This window comes from Oenanthe melanoleuca, chromosome 18 (assembly GCF_029582105.1).
Source record: "Oenanthe melanoleuca isolate GR-GAL-2019-014 chromosome 18, OMel1.0, whole genome shotgun sequence".
NCBI classification, from domain to species: domain Eukaryota; kingdom Metazoa; phylum Chordata; class Aves; order Passeriformes; family Muscicapidae; genus Oenanthe; species Oenanthe melanoleuca.
The window spans coordinates 653,443-669,895 of NC_079351.1; the positions used below are offsets into that span (position 1 = coordinate 653,443).

Below are 16,453 nucleotides of genomic sequence, written 5' to 3' on the forward strand. Positions count from 1 at the left end.
CATTTACCTTCCTGAGTACGAGCTCCCCGTTCATGTGCATGGCCAGGTTGCCAAAATGCAGCAACATCTGGTCAGTGGCCAGCTGCTGCTCGATGACGTCGTCCCCGTAAATCACCACGATGGCCACGCAGATGAAGAGGTGGAAATAGTCTGTCTGCAATGGAACACAGGGGCTGCTGTACAGCAGGTGGAGGCAGAGCTCTGGCTTCACCTCCCACCCTCCACAAGCCGGTCCTTGGTCAGAGATTTTGCTGCCTTCAGTTCTGCCCAGTGGTGAGAACGTGAGTTACTGGTGACCTCTGGGCCACAGCAGAGCCAAGGCCTCTTTCCTTCACAGCACAGCAGCAAGATCTGCACCAGTGTTTGTACCACAGAGCAGATTTTTGGGAAGACATTTCCCAGCTGTGTAAGAGAAGCCTGAACTTTAGAAGTGGGTGTTCAGCATTTTCTGAAATGCCTCCTTGTGAAGCCCAGACACCCTCAAAGAAGAGAGGCAAGCAGGGCTCCATCCTCCTGCCACAGTCACAGACAATTTATTTTGGCTGCTTTGCTGCTAGGAGCCTTTCTGGAAATCCTCAGGGGGGAGGACCCGGCCAGGACGTGCCTCACCTGGTAGTGAGCCCAGCAGGCCTCCCACATGCGCAGAGCCTCGGCCTCGGGGAACTCCCTCTTGAAGCAGAGCAGGATCCAGCGGTGGCAGAAGAGCAGCTGCAGCCCGTCCTCTCCCAGGGCACACAGGTGCTGGTGGAAGCGGGGGTGCATCAGCCTCAGCAGCTCCCGCAGGTACAGCTGCAAGAGAGTCCTGGGCTCAGCTCCCTCAGCACCCCAGAGCTGCAGGGCTCCTCTCCCTCAGCTGCCCTTTCACAGGAAGGATGGGTGTAGCTGCTCTGAGTGCCTCAGTCAGCCAGGATCAGTTCTACCCACCAGCTATTCCCATAGAATCCTTTCTGTGAGTGGAACTGACCCACAAGGATCACCAGAGTCCAGCTCCCAGCCCTGCACATGACCAAGGTGATCACCCCGAGGATGGAGTGGTTTTGGGGTGTGATTTGGCATGCTGGAACCCCCCAGCCCAGGGAACTGACAGGGCTGAAGGGAGCCCAGCACTCAGCCTCACCAGCTGCTTCTCCATGTCCTCATCCCGAGGGGAGCTGATGAAGATTGTGTTCTGCATCAATCCAACAAAGCACCAGAAAGTATCTGACTCATCCAGGACCTCTGCCAGGAGTGGGGCCACCAGGTCAGACATGCCCTGGGAGTATCCAATGGCTGGGTTAAATACTGCATAGTTCAGCAAGATCCTCCTGGAGCAGAGACAGAAATGGAGAGGGGACAGGTGAGAGCACGTGACAGGGACAAAGACACAGGGCCTCATGTGAGGTGCTGGAACACAGACAGGGAAACCCTGCTGCAAACCACAGTATTGCAGCATAAACTTCAGGAAAAGGTTTGGCATTCACAGGTATGAACAGGAAACAAGAATTTAAGAAGATTAAGAGGACAGAAATGAGGGCCCATGGGAAAGGAGAGATGATGCCCAACACATCCACAAGGCTCCAAGTCATGCTGCTGGATGAAACCCAACTCTTTTGAGGTCACACCTTTACACTCTCATGGAGCAGACTGTGGTGTGCTTGTCCTGTACCCCATCAGGAGAACCACAGACCCAGGCCTAGCACAGCACCTCTGCTGTGCCTGTGTGTGCAGGGAAGCTCAGGATGGGAGCAGGGTTATGGGATGGAGAAGGGAGCTAGAGCAGCACTGGGAGCACTGGGGAAGGCCTTGCTGTGTGTGCAGCATTCCCAGGCAGTGTGGGCTGGGGGCTGGCCAGCAGGACATGGTTTTCAGGACTCTGGCAGCAGCCAGCTCACCTCATGGTCTCCACGTTGGGGTTGCCCTCCCCTCGGAAGAACTGGTTGCTGCGGTCGGTCCTCACCACGTCCTTGTCCACCGTGAACTGCACCTGGCGCCAGAAATCCTTCTGCTCATCTGGGCTCATGGACAGCCTGGAAACCACAGCAGCAGCAGGGCTTACAAGAGAGGAATGGGATTGCCACAACGAGCAAAAAGCCTCATTTCAGTCTTAGCTTGCAGAGAAAAACTATTCCTGGGCAGAGTTTCCTTAGCACCTGAACCAGCAGACCTGTCCAGAACAGACTGTCTGTCCCAAGGGATTACTGGAAGGAGCCTCCTGGGCTATAAATGGCATGACACGATGTGTTTGCTGCAATAAACACTTCAGAAGCATCAGACTCTGCTCTCCACTGCTCCTGGGGACTCAGCACACCAGAACTCAGCACCCTGCTTTGATTGTCTCCTGATTATTAACAGTACTGTCCCTCTCCAGATCCAGTGTACCCACCTCCATCTAACAACACACAGTTCTTGCATTAACAACCTTCTGGGATTATATAACCCTCCTCATCCCTTATTTTCATGTACATTTTATTTATAAAGAAATATAAGATCCCAATTTCACCTCCACTGTTCTAACCTGAGCCTGGCCTGTGAGGTTTCCCTGTGTGGTACTGATGAGGCTGTTTCCAGAGCCCAGGCAAGGAAAAGTCTGAGCTCTGTGGCTCCAGAGCCTCAGGAGGTCAGCAGTGCCCAACACACCACCATCCTCCAACTCCTCTGCTCCAGCCTCTCCTGATGCAAAGGATGCAGACTGAGGTGTCACTGTGATGTCAGGCCCAGTGAAGATGAGTGGGGCAGGATGATGATGATGATGATGATGATGGTCTGTTACCTTTTCTCCTGGATCTCAAAGTATTCTTTCCTCTTCTGCAGCCTCAGTGCCTCCCTCTCTTCAGAGGTGGACTCGTAGCTGTAGTAGTGCAGCAGAAAGGGCCACACCTCCCCACGGATGGAAATATCAATCCCACCAAAGAAAATGGCCTGGAAGAAGGAGCAAAAGTTATGGCTGGAAGAGTTTTAGCATTCCCAGAAACAGCAACAAGCAACTGCCCGCTGCTGTGCTTGGTGCCTGTGCAGCTCTTTCCTGACAAGTGACGCCTTGATTCAAGCTCCTGCAATTTGCACATGTTTAGAGGGAAAGTGCTGGCCCTCTATTCCCAGACCAGACACAAATCAGGCTCATTTCAATGTCAATAACCACCCCCGGAGAGGCTCTATGATTAACGTGTCGTTCTCATGTCACGGCTTAATCCCAAATCCTGGAGACTGCACTGCACTGCAAACTTCTGTCTCAGGGCTGGGCCCAGTGCTCCCCTCAGCCCTGATTTCATACAGCAATCTCAGTTTAAACAACCTTGGTTCATACACTCTCAGTTCATACACTCTCAGTTCATACACCCTCAGTTCATACAACCTCAGTTCATACAATCTCAGTTTAAACAATCTTAGTTCATACAATCTCAGTTCATACACTCTCAGTTCATACAATCTCAGCTATTTCCACCTTCTCAGTTCTTTCAGCAATCTCCAGTGCTCTCTGTGACTTGGTCACACATTCTGCAAACACAGTAGGCACTGGGCACTTTGGTTTATTGATTCCAAACGGCAGCAGAAGTGGGACAGCTCCTGTGCTCCACCAGCACAGAATCACAGAATTGTTAGGGCTGGAAGGGACCTCTGGAGAAAGCCAGTCCAACAGGGCAGGGTCACCTAGAGCAGGTGACACGGGGGCACGTGCAGTGGGAGCCCAGTCCCACAGCAGGACCTCCAGCCCAGCTTCACCCACCTCCCAAGAGCCCAAGAGCCCAAGAGCCCAAGGCCCAGCTGTGGCACTGGTGCAGCAGCAGCTCTCACCTTCCTGAGCCTGTACTCCTCCTGCACCTGGCCGGCCTGGTTGAGGTGCTGCAGCCAGGCAGACACGTCCAGGCGCCGCGACGAGCTCTCCTCGGGGTGCGTCTCTGCCGAGGGCAGCTTGGGCCGGCGGATGGAGAACTGCATGCAGGTCTTCTGCTCTGAGAGCTGCTGCAAGGGGCACAGCAAGCCACAGTGCAGCAGCAGCAGGGAGAGCAGCACAGGGAAACCTCTGCGTGCTTCGTGTGGGATTGAACACTGAGAGCTGCACTTGGGGAGGTTTCATTGTTGGGTGTTTTTTTTTTAATTCCAACCATTACATTAACAAGAGTGATTAGAATAATTAAAATCCACCACGAAACAGCTTCATCTTAAAAAAAATTAGTTTCCATTCCTCCTCCAATCTTATCCCTGACCTGAAACTGAATTAATGCTGCTTACAGCAAAACTTGCCCCTGCCAGGAATGCCTGCAATAAATTACATATGATTGGCCATATACAAAGGGATTGCTGTTAGGAGAGCGGGGAACTGTGCTGCCAGGCTCTCTGAGGGCACTCAGGATCCCAGTGCAAGGCTGCAGCTGACATTTAATTTAAAAATCAAAGGTTGCTCAATGCAAAAAGTGAGCCCATGCGACCGTAATAAGAAAAGCAGCGGGGGGCTCTGTGGGAAGGATGGAAATTTAAAAATCACTGTTTCTAATAAGCACATACAATATCTTAAACAGATAATTAAAGAGCTCTTATCACATTTGTAAGTAGATTGAACAAAATATGGCAAGGTGCCTTGTCAAAACATTCTCCAAACGGAACATTATGCATCACAAGATGGATGAAAGGCTCTGACACGATTTCCAACCCATCTCTGCAGATTTCCAGACACCTTCTGTGCCTGAAGGACAGTGCTGGCCTGTCAGGTCCAGCAACATCACTACCCAAGTGTTCTGGATGATCTTCCCCCATATTCCACAGGTAGAACAGGAATGGATGGAGACAGACAAGTCCAAGAGAGGCCTTGAGTGTGGCCTGCATTCCCTAAACACCCAGCACCTGGCAGCTTCCTGCCTGGCCCATTTCTCCCACACACCAACCCAAGTGTGGAACACTGGCCCCAGGAGTACCTGGTCCTTGAGATGGGTCTCTGTGCAGTACTTCCACTGCTGGAACACCTCGGACAGTTTATCCAGGCCCCCGTGGTGAAAATGGAAGATCTTGTACTGGCTCTCCCTGCTCGCCACCACCAGCTGCCCACAGGTGCAGTTCTCATCACTGTGGGAACAATGGGGAACAGCCTGCAGGGACCCCCAGCACAAGGCAGTGCAAAGTGCTCACAAATGCCACACCAAGGGCACAGCTTTGCATCCCTGGCACTCACTGATCCTTACGGGTCACTTCCAGTTGAGACATTTTATGACTGTATGACATGGTCATGGTGACAATTTTCTCTACTTGTGCCTGGTAACAGCACTATTTTTACCCTTCCTTCACATGAAGGAATTAAAATTTGTCTTCCCTGGAGAAAAAACCACAGGAAGTCTGCCCCAGAAACATTAAGGCAGTACACAAAGTCAGCTCCCAGGGATGCACAGACTTGCTCACTCACACACAGCTTTGTCCAAAGAAACAGGGGGTGAGAGCAAAACGATGGAGTAAAAATGTTTTTGCAATAATTTGAAATAAATTCTGTAATAATTTGAAAGATAACTGAAGAGGCTGAGAGCAGCAAGACTCTAGAGGAGCCTGGTGAGGGACAGGCAAAGGAAAAGGTACCACAGATAAAGATGTTTTTCATATCCCCAGGTTATTTGAAGCATTTATGGTATGACAGCTAAGAGCAACCTTTACTTCACTAAAAATAAAATCCTTTCGGCTCTGTAACTGTAATTCAGAGGCTCTCCTTGGGAAGGCTGACACTCACTTTCCTGGAGACAATTGTTCTGGAAAGGCTTCCAGGTAGGATTGCAAAAATCACCTCCACCCAGAGCCCTGACATGGAGCATGCACAGCTCAGAAAATTCACACACAGCTCACACACAATTCTCACAATACACACAATCACACAGCTCACACACAGCTCACACACAATTTATATACAGCTCACACACAGCTCACACACAATTTATACACAGCTCTCACACAATTCACACACAGCTCACACACAGCTCACACAGCACACACAGCTCACACACAACTTATATACAGCTCTCACACAATTTATACACAGCTCTCACACAGCTCACACACAAGGATCCAGTACCTGAAGAAAAGGCGAAGGGATCTCATTTGTCCCAGGTCTACTCTGAAGACACCACACACCTGCTCGAGGGTAAATACCTTCTGCTGCTCATCCCATCTGGTGCTCTGTGTTTGCCCGTTGCTCTCCTGGAACTGGGCACTGGTGTCCAGGCTGGAGGCAGAGCTGGTGGAGCAGGTCATGCGATTGTCACACGTGTCCCTGTGGGGACAGAAACCCCGTCAGCCATGCGAGGCTGTGGGTGCAAGCAACAATCACAGATGTTCCATGTTAAAAACCTTTAGTCAGAGTTCTGAAACTGGCACTCATTCACCAGCTAAATAACTTTATTTAAATAAATTCTCTGCCATCCCAAAAAGCATCCTGGTTTTGGCCTTTTCCTAAAGTTCTTGCATGCAGAACTGAGGAGAGTCAAACCCACTCCTCAAAACACCAACTTTTGAGAAGGCAAAACGAAGGAGCTCAAGCAATGCCCTCAGTGTCCAGCTCAGCCACTCCACACCAGAACAGGGACAGGAGGAATGAGCACATTCCAACAGCAGCATGGACCTGGGATCTCATCTGGGAAATTCCCTCTTTGACCAGTAAGATCCAAAGATGCTTCCCCTGAACTTGAACTTCTCATTACACTTCTGCAAGTGGACTTGCCAAGCCTGGATTCATGTCTATACTCCAGACAAATGGTACAACCTGCAATCCTAAAACTTGGGAGAGTTAAGGATTGGGAAATCACACCTGAGCTGTTCAACCCACTGCAAAGGACAGAAAGTGAACCCAACCCTTTCCCAATCCACCCCAGATCTCCAGCTTTAAATGCAAACCGAGTTCAGACTCAAAAAGCTCCCATGTCCCCACCAGCCCCCATCCCAAAGAAAAATATCAGTGCTTTGGGAAGGGAGTGAATGTGAAACTGTGACCCCTTGGCTCGTAAAAAGGCCAATGCACGTGAACAATCTCAGCGCGGGCTCTGAATGGGCTCTGCTGTGAAATTGGGGTTTGCCAGACAAGGCCCGGAGCAGGTACAAAGCAGCCCCCTGCAAGGCCACTTTATGTGGTGTTTTCTAATCCTCTTATCCAACAATGTGGGCACTGAACGCTGGAAATCACACACTCAGCATGCACTTCACATCCCTGTGCCTCCCTCACTGGGCTCCAGGGCCTCTTCCATGGGGCAGCCTCATGGGCAGCACAGCCTGAGGGACAGAGCTCTGCACACCCTGAGGGACAGGGCAGCACAGCCCCAGGGACAGGGCAGCACAGCCCCAGGGACAGGGCAGCACAGCCCGAGGGACAGGGCAGCACAGCCTGAGGGACAGGACAGCACATCCTGAGGGACAGGGCAGCACAGCCCCAGGGACAGGACAGCACATCCTGAGGGACAGGGCAGCACAGCCCGAGGGACAGGGCAGCACAGCCTGAGGGACAGGACAGCACATCCTGAGGGACAGGGCAGCACAGCCCCAGGGACAGGGCAGCACAGCCCGAGGGACAGAGCTCTGCACATCCTGAGGGACAGGGCAGCACAGCCCGAGGGACAGGGCAGCACAGCCCGAGGGACAGGGCAGCACATCCTGAGGGACAGGGCAGCATATCCTGAGGGACAGGGCAGCACACCCTGAGGGACAGGCAGCACAGCCCCAGGGACAGGGCTCTGCACAGCCCGAGGGACAGGGCAGCACAGCCCGAGGGACAAGGCAGCACATCCTGAGGGACAGGGCAGCACAGCCCGAGGGACAGGGCAGCACAGCCATAGGGACAGGGCAGCACAGCCCGAGGGACAGGGCAGCACAGCCCGAGGGACAGAGCTCTGCACATCCTGAGGGACAGGGCAGCACAGCCATAGGGACAGGGCTCTGCACAGCCATAGGGACAGGGCAGCACATCCTGAGGGACAGGGCAGCACAGCCATAGGGACAGGGCAGCACAGCCCCAGGGACAGGGCAGCACACCCTGAGGGACAGGGCAGCACAGCCCGAGGGACAGAGCTCTGCACATCCTGAGGGACAGGGCAGCACAGCCATAGGGACAGGGCAGCACAGCCCAAGGGACAGGGCAGCACAGCCCGAGGGACAGGGCAGCACAGCCCGAGGGACAGGGCAGCACAGCCCGAGGGACAGGGCAGCACAGCCCCAGGGACAGGGCAGCACAGCCATAGGGAGAGGGCAGCACAGCCCAGCCCAGCCATGGGGACATTTCTAACCAAGCCCTGCTCCAGTGTGTCTCTCAGACCCCCCAGCCCCTTCCTGCTCCTGTGCCACATTGAGATCAAGGCTGGCTGACTCCAGCTAAAGGAGCAGCTTTGTGGCTCTCTGGGAAGTTCTGCTGCTCCAGGATTTGGAAAGAAAGCAGCAAAGCAGAACTCACATTCAGGACATTTGGGGGATGAGGACCCAGAGGGGATGTGGCAATAGGGATCACACCACACATCCAAACTCACTCCAGGTTAGACATCGACCACAGCTGTACAACATCCCTGGCCTTGGGAATTTTTCCATGAAGATTGTATTGGTTTTTATGAAAAATCAAACATTACTTTCTGATAAAGTATCAAAACATAACACTTTCTAAAACACTGAGAATCTAGCATTAACACAAATAAAACAAGAGTCCTGGTACAAGACACTTGGGCTGGACTGCCTGCTAGGAGCAGCTGGTATTTACGGAGCAGCACTTCATAACAGCCACAGCTGGTTACACAGGATTTTCCTGGAAGAGATGACTCAAACTAACTAGAAGACCTAGCAGAGGGAACCCATTTTCTAAAACTCTTGCAAAGACAAGCTGGTCAGTATGGCAACGGGTGGAGGATGGGTTGGTGTGAGGATCATGCAGGTCCTGGTCACAGAGGTCCACATGCCAGTTCTTCAAGAACATCACCTGAAATGACCAGCAGAAAAGTCCAGAGAGCTGCCAAGAAATGAGTTCCCAGAGGAGCTGGGCAGGGTGGCTTTGGTGCTGGGCATTCTGCAGCTCCTCAGCACAGCACGGCGTTTCCAGCTGCAGCTCCCTGTGCTCCAAAACCCAGAGGTGCCCCAAAACCCAGAGGTGCCCCAGCTGCAGCAGCCAGGGAGAGCTGCGGGCAGGAGAGCCCGGGCACAGCCCTGGCACGGGGGGAACCTCCGGAAATGCTTCTCCAAGACAAATGTTTGCAGTTGCCATCCTGCAGCGGTGACAAGCTCGCACACGCATCCCACAGGCAGAGGAGCCCTGAGCCAGCGGGCTCAGCCCTTCCAGGCTGCAGGAAGCACCAGGGCTGAGCAGAGAGCCTCAGGCTGGGCAGCCCGGGGAAATCCCGATGTTCTCGCTGATGCAGAGGGGGAAATCTGAAAGAGACACCTGTGCCCTCCCTGCCCTGGTCAATGGACACGAACATTCACAGGACAGACCAGAGACCTCGTGCTGTGCTCACTGAGTCACCGGGGAAATTCGGAAAAAACCCACACTGTGTCTAAAATGACTTTTTCCTGTATATATTGATTGAAAAAAACCCTTCAAAATACTCTAATATCCGGACTACTTTTAAATAAGATTTTAATATTGAGATCATTCTGTAGGTCAGTCACAACAAGCAGTATGACCTCTGCTAATTTTCTGGGGTTTGGGGAGTCCTCTAGCCAGGCACTCAAGACAGACAAATGCAGGGAAGAGTTCATTGTTTGCCAGACTATTCTATCTGTTGGATGAGGAATTTATCCCAGAGCACCCCCCAAAAGCAGGAGCTGAAGCACTGCAACGCAAATAGCTGGAGGAACATTCCAGAGAGACTTTGGGTTGTGGGATCCAGGAAAAACAGAGCACCAGCTAGTACACAGCACTGGTCAGCAAAACAACAAGTGCACTGGGCCACGGGAATAAAAGGGACAGGGAAAAAAATCAAGGAGGATTAGAAAACCTGGATCAGGAAATTCCAGGCCCTGTTCATGTGTTCAGTTCAAGGAGGTCATGGAGGGGCAGGGAACAGAGCTGGGAAGGGGCTGGAGCACCAGGAGAGGCTGAGGGAGCTGGGGAAGGGGCTCAGCCTGGAGAAAAAGAGGCTCAGGGAGGATCTTCTCATTCCCTAACAGGAGAGTGGAGCCAGCTGGGAGTCGGGCTCTGCTTCCAGGAAACAAGGGACAGGACAGAAGGAAACAGCCTCAAGTTGTGACAGGGCAGGGTCACGTTGGGTATTGAGGAAAAATTCTTCATGGAAAGGGCAGTCAGACATTGGCAGAGGCTGCCCAGGGCAGGGGTGGAGGGATTTAACAGCCCTGTGGATGTGGCACTTGGGGACACGGGTCAGTGGTGGCCCTGGCAATTGCACTCGATGAGCTCTGAGGGCTTTTCCAACCCAAACGATTCTGAGATTCTGTGATTCCACTTCAGCCTTTTGGCCTCAGCCAAGTCCCACCACTCTTGTCTCAAAACATCCCAGTCCTGCTGGGGAGCAAGACCAGGGGCTGATGTACTTTCTCCACTCAACAATCAGCTGCAGCAGCCAACCATGTCCACATTCCTGGAGCCTTTGGAGCCCCAAGGAGCCACATCCCCCTCCCACCCCACGGACCTCTCGCACGACAGCTCAGACACTGCAGGTGAGACTCAACCTGCAGTGGAACCCAACTCACTGCTCCAAAGCCCTGGAACACACCTACAGCACAGAGAGAGCTAAACCCAATTATTATTTCTGTTCCAGAGACCTGCCCTGATTACCTGGGAAGCCAATTTCAGCAACAAAGACCTAATAACTCATTTTACGATGTGATGTGACAAATATAATTACGAGAGAGAAAGGGGCTGAAGGCTGCAGCCATGATGTGGCAGTCACCCAAGCTGTCAGCCTGCACCAGCTGATTCCCAGAGAGCCTCCTGCCAGAGCCAACCCTGCTGCTGGAGCTGGCTCTCCATCACCCTGCACTAACGCAGGCTGTCACTAATAACAGCTCCCACAGCCCCAGCATTCCTGCACGCCGGCTTGGGACCATCATTTACAGACAATGAGTATCATCATAATGTATGAGCATCCATGTAATGGGAATTACATGCCCCTTTTCCTCCCCAGAGGTTAGCATTTCTCTGTTTCTCCACTATTCCCCACAGGCACTGACCTTCTGGGCTCCTCTTCTTCCCAGCAAGGTGAAACAGCTCCTGGCAGCATCAGCTGCTAAGACAGACAGCTTCAAACAAATAATCTGCCTATAAAAGTTCAAAGCTACTCTGAATTGCCTAAAAATTTAGTGCAGTGGCTGTACAGAGTAATATTGAGTATCTGGAACCCAAATCCATTGTTCTGATAAAAGAAGTGTCCTTGAAAATATACATATATTCTAGACTGAAACATGCTGAATTCAGTGACACGAAAGACATGCGAAGGAAACCAGATTGGTAATTTAGGATTAAAAAAGAGATGTTGAAAGGTCTCTTCAGAGCAGGGCTGGAAGGACACTCACAGGACAGCAGCAGCTTCCCATGGAGTGTGGTCACCCAGAGCCAGCCCATGGGCAGGGAAACCCTGCAGTCACACTCTGACCAGCACAGGTTCAGAACTGTGTTAAATCCACCCCATGGCTGAAAACATTTGGAACCTGAAGTTTCTGTGCCTCAGGGAACCCAAACAGAATTGATTTCCACTGACCACGGTGACCAGGGAACAAAGTCTCGGACAGCCTGGATTTAGAAAGCCTAGCCAGGATTTCTAAAATTAAATGTCAAAACATCCTCATGTGAAAGCATTTCTATACATCTGCAAACACGTGGGAAACAAATCTAACAATTCCTCCTATTTGTTGGTGAAACCTGGGAAAAACTACTCAGGCTGTTACAGTACAAAGTACACGGATGTCAACATGGACTTTCCAAGAGCTTGTTCCACAGGCTTTCCATTGATCTGTTTGCTTTCAAAACATAAATTTCCCCACGTTGAACGGCACTAAATGCTATTTAGTAGCTAATTAACTTTCTGTGCTGAAAACCTCCTGTAATTGCACTTCTTTCACCTTTTTGAGCCCGTGTCCCCCGGGGAACCCAAGCTGTCCTGCGGCATTTGTTCTGCTCATTTCTATCTCACAGGCACAAGTTCCTGGCTGACACCGGGCTGCCAATCACGGCGGCAGAGGTCACTGGAGACCAAATTAGGAGCACTCTGCCTCTGACAAACTTGCTTGGCTTAGCTTGTTGTAAAGGGAAAATAAACAGCTACGAAAAATAATTGTACCCTTTCAAGCAGGGCAGCGGGAAGCAGATCCACGCGCTCCCCGAGTCAGCGCATTGCTGTTAGTCACTGCTCGCACTCCTGCTATTAACAACACCCAGGAACAGGCTGTTTACACCTGCAGAGTGCTCCATCCCTCACCTCGCACCCCGCACAGGGTCAGCGGCCACAAGCCACGTTCAGGGCCTGCAAGGCACCCTCTGACCTTGGGCTCAAACAGCAAGTTCCCTGTCAGGGACGGGGCTGGGAAGTGCCAGCAGCTCTGGCAGCGCCAGCCTGACAAATAAACCCGTGTAACACGGCGAGGGACTCGCGGAAACCCGATTATGCAGCTCTGCCTTCTGACGGGCGTAATTGGTTTGTCCTTGAGAAATAAAGATCAAACCGATTTGTTCTGCTTTCCGGGGCGACTGCAATCCGTGCTCCCAGCACCCTGCCTGCTGCCCAGAGCCACCTGGCACAGGTGGAACACGCATCTCCATCCCAGAGGGGTGAGAGCCTCACCACACCGGGGGCTTTGTTGTTCCTAATCCATCCCTCCAAGCCCTGGAGGCTGGAGGGGAAGCTGAGCAATTCTAGCCAGCAAGGGGGCATTGGAAAAAAACAGCCCCATGGCCTCCAAAGGATCCCCCCAGTGCTGAGAGTTAAAGCAAAAGGGAAACAAAACAAACCCAGAGTCCTTGAGTTAATTATTTCGAATGTAAATGGGAAAGGCAAAAAAATAAGCAGAAGTTTGTGATGAGTGAATGGGTGTTTTAATCTCTATTCCCCAAAGTCTGGAATGTGAGATGCATCTGCCTCCAGCTAGCAGACAAACAATCTGCTCTCACAGCTGACACTTCCACACAGGTGTAGCTGCTCAGGTAAACCCAAGTGAGGTTTTTCTGGTTTTCTCTGTGACTTCCTGTTGCAGGGAGAGAGAGAAGGGGCAGAATGAGCAGTTTGATGCTTAGGAATAAAATGCACACAGCTCCAAGCAGCCAAACACAACAAATCACTCAGAGCTGAGCGGACACTGCTCAAGGATGCAAATGTTACCTTCAGTTTAAGGGAGGAAAATGTTCCAGAAGCTCAATAGCAGATTTTTACAATCTGAACAGAGAAGGGGCACCTCATGCCTGAGCTTACACTCATTAATAAATCAATCGAAATGCAACACTTAAAAAAAAAAATTCCTTAGATGGAAAAAGTGATTTCTCAGCAAAGCCCGAAAAAGAATGTTTGCTTTTCAGCCCATTCCAGCCTGGAGAAGGAGACCTTTCTTCCCCATGTTTATTTTATTTTTAAAATCAATGGATTATTTTGCTTTTTTTCCTTTCAGTTCAATCCATGCAAAAATAAAATTCCCCCCTAATTATGCTAATTATAATCAAGCCTTCAAACTGCTGCTCCCTTGAAAGACCTGCCGATTACCTTTGTTCTTATATTCCTGGCTCTAAGCACTGAGCTGGGAATTTCAGGGGGACATTTTAGTGGCAAAGTTAACCAACTGCCCGGACGGAGCCAGCACCACCCAGGGAGGATTTCACTGTTTCCACAAGACAATGCGGATTTCCCAAGGGAAGAGCTTGCTTCAAGTAGCAGAAAAGGGAGAGGAAAGAGGAGCGCTGCCTAAAAGCATGTTCCAGAGTTATTGTAAATGCCTAATGCTGGGATAATTGCGAGGCCCGAGCCAAGGAGACAGAGGCCGTGCAGATTTATTTGCATATACTGTGGTGCTTTGGAGGGGACATGCTCTTTATTTTGATTCACTTAACGCAATTCTTCCCTCACAAAGCTGTGGATACCTGCCAGTGCCATTTATCTCTGCTCTCCATTCAGATTTCTGGGCGTTGCGATTGTATAAATAAATAACAGAAGAAATGCAAGAAATATCCAGGGAAAAGGTGAAAGCAGCCCTGGGGAGAAGGACTAGTGGGCAAGAGCTGGTCATGGCCCTGAACCCCCAGAGCTGGGTTGAACCCCAGAGCTGGGCTGAACCCCTGAGCTGGAACTGAAGCCCCTAAGCTGGGCTGAACCCCTGAGCTGGAACTGAACCCCTGAGCTGGGCTGAACCCCCTAAGCTGGAACTGAACCCCCTGAGCTGGAACTGAGCCCCCTGAGCTGGAACTGAGCCCCCAGAGCTGGGCTGAACCCCCTGAGCTGGACTGGGCTGAACCCCCCGAGCTGAGCTGGGCTGAGCCCCAGCGTGGGCAGCAGGGCAGGGATGGGCACTGTGCCCCTGTGCCCCAGGTGAGCCCCACCTGCAGAGCTGCCCCAGGGAGCTGCAGCTGCTGCACAGAGCCCAGAGCAGGCTCAGGATGGGCAGGGGATGGAGCAGCTCTGCTGGGAGGGAAGGCTGCCACAGCTGGGACTGCTCACCTGGGCAGGAGAAGCTTTGGGCTGACTCCAGTGTGGCCTTGCAGGGCCTGGAAGAGCTGCAGGAAACGTGGAGAGAGATTATTGACAAGGGATGGAGGGACAGGACACAGGGGATCGGTTTCAAGCTGAGAGTAGATCTAGATCAGATATTAGGGAGAAATTCGTTCCTGTGAGGGAGGGCAGGCCCTGGCACAGGGCACCCAGAGCAGCCGTGGCTGCCCCTGGATCCCTGGAAATGCTCAAGGCCAGGCTGGACGGGGCTGGGAGCAGCCTGGGGCAGTGGCAGATGTCCCTGCCCAGGCAGGGGTGGCACAGGATGGGGTTTAATGTCCCTTGGCACCCGAACCATTGCAGGGCTCCGCATCTCCCGCCCCGGCCGCGCTGAGGGGAGAGGGGCGGCAGCGCCGGGGCCCGGGCACCGCTGGGCACAGTGCGCCCCCTGGCGGCCGCGCCGCGCCACCGACCGGCCCCGGACACGGGCACGGCCACAGCCACGGCTCCAGCCACGGCTTCGGCCCCGGACACGGGCACGGGCACGGCCAGAGTCACGGGCACGGCCACAGCCACGGCTCCGGCGACGGGCACGGGCACGGGCACGGGCACGGCCAGAGTCACGGCCACGGCCACGGCCACGGCCACGGCCACAGCCACGGCTCCGGCCACGGGCACGGCCAGAGTCACGGCCACGGGCACGGGCACGGGCAGAGTCACGGCCACGGCCACAGCCACGGCTCCGGCCACGGGCACGGGCACGGGCACGGGCAGAGTCACGGCCACGGCCACAGCCACGGTCACAATCACGGCCTCAGCCACGGCTTCGGCCCCGGACACGGGCACGGGCACGGCCAGAGTCACGGCCACGGGCATGGGCACATCTCTGGTCACGGCTCTGGCCAGAGTCACGGCCAGAGTCAACGGCACGCCACAGCCATGGACACGGCCATGGCTCCGGCCACGGCCACAGCCACGGCTCTGACCTGAGTCACGGCCACGGCCCCGGGCAGGACCCCAGCCCCGGCTCCAGTCACAGCCAGAGTCACAGCCACAGTCATGGGCCACGGTCACGGGCATTGGCTGTGGTCACGGCCACGGTCACAGTCACAGGAACTGGCCATGGTAGTGACCCACAGGCACGGGCACTGGCCACACTCATGGCCACAGTCACTGTCATGGCCACAGGCACGGGCCATGGTCACAGTCACAGGAACCGGCCATGGCAGTGACCCACGGTCATGGGCCACACAAAAGCCACGGCAGCCACAATCCACGGCTCCACAGAAAGCCACGGCGGCCCTGCCCATGGAACTGCATCCCAAGCTGGAGTTCAGGCCTTCCCCCCTGTCCTGAGCAGACCTGAACCATGCCCGGTGCCCCAGAGGCTGTGGGGCAGAGGAGACCCCCTGTCCCCTCCTGGCTGGGATGTCCCTCCTGGAACCAGCCCTCTCCCTCCCCACATCCCAAATAAAGAGCTTCACGGACCCCTCAGCAGCAATTCCCGATCCCAAGTTAGCTGTCACTATTTTCTTCCAACGAAAACTGGCAGCAACCCAACGGAGGGAAGAAACAAACCTGCTATAATTAATGTTCTTGCTGTTCAAATATTTATATAAAGCAAGATAGAGCCGTATGCCTCTGCAATCTCTTGGATCTGTCCAACCTTCTCAGCTTTGCAGTTGGGAACAAGTTTAATTGATTAGGCAGCGCTGCTGAGGGCTCAGGCCAGCTCCCCTTCCCAGTGCCCGGCTCCACATAGACCACCCCTGCCTTAGGGAGGCTTACACTGACCCCACAAAGCCAACAGAAGGGATAAAGGACTATCCTTCTGATGGAAGAAGGATTTGTGGATGTTTTTTCCTGGGCATGGGTTTGGGTACAAATGGAAT

General features: G+C 53.2%; 1 protein-coding gene across 1 annotated transcript in view; it reads right to left on the reverse strand.

The window, feature by feature from the left end:
* TBC1D16 (TBC1 domain family member 16) overlaps positions 1–16,453 on the reverse strand; it is a 31,193-nt gene that overhangs the window by 2,714 nt on the left and 12,026 nt on the right. Inside the window, exons 4-11 of the mRNA XM_056505619.1 lie at positions 6,026–6,223; positions 4,890–5,037; positions 3,772–3,939; positions 2,750–2,898; positions 1,872–2,006; positions 1,118–1,304; positions 610–789; positions 8–154 (exon numbers count right to left, since the gene is read on the reverse strand). Of these exons, the coding sequence (XP_056361594.1) occupies positions 8–154; positions 610–789; positions 1,118–1,304; positions 1,872–2,006; positions 2,750–2,898; positions 3,772–3,939; positions 4,890–5,037; positions 6,026–6,223 (1,312 nt within the window). The remainder of the gene's footprint in view (positions 1–7; positions 155–609; positions 790–1,117; positions 1,305–1,871; positions 2,007–2,749; positions 2,899–3,771; positions 3,940–4,889; positions 5,038–6,025; positions 6,224–16,453) is intronic.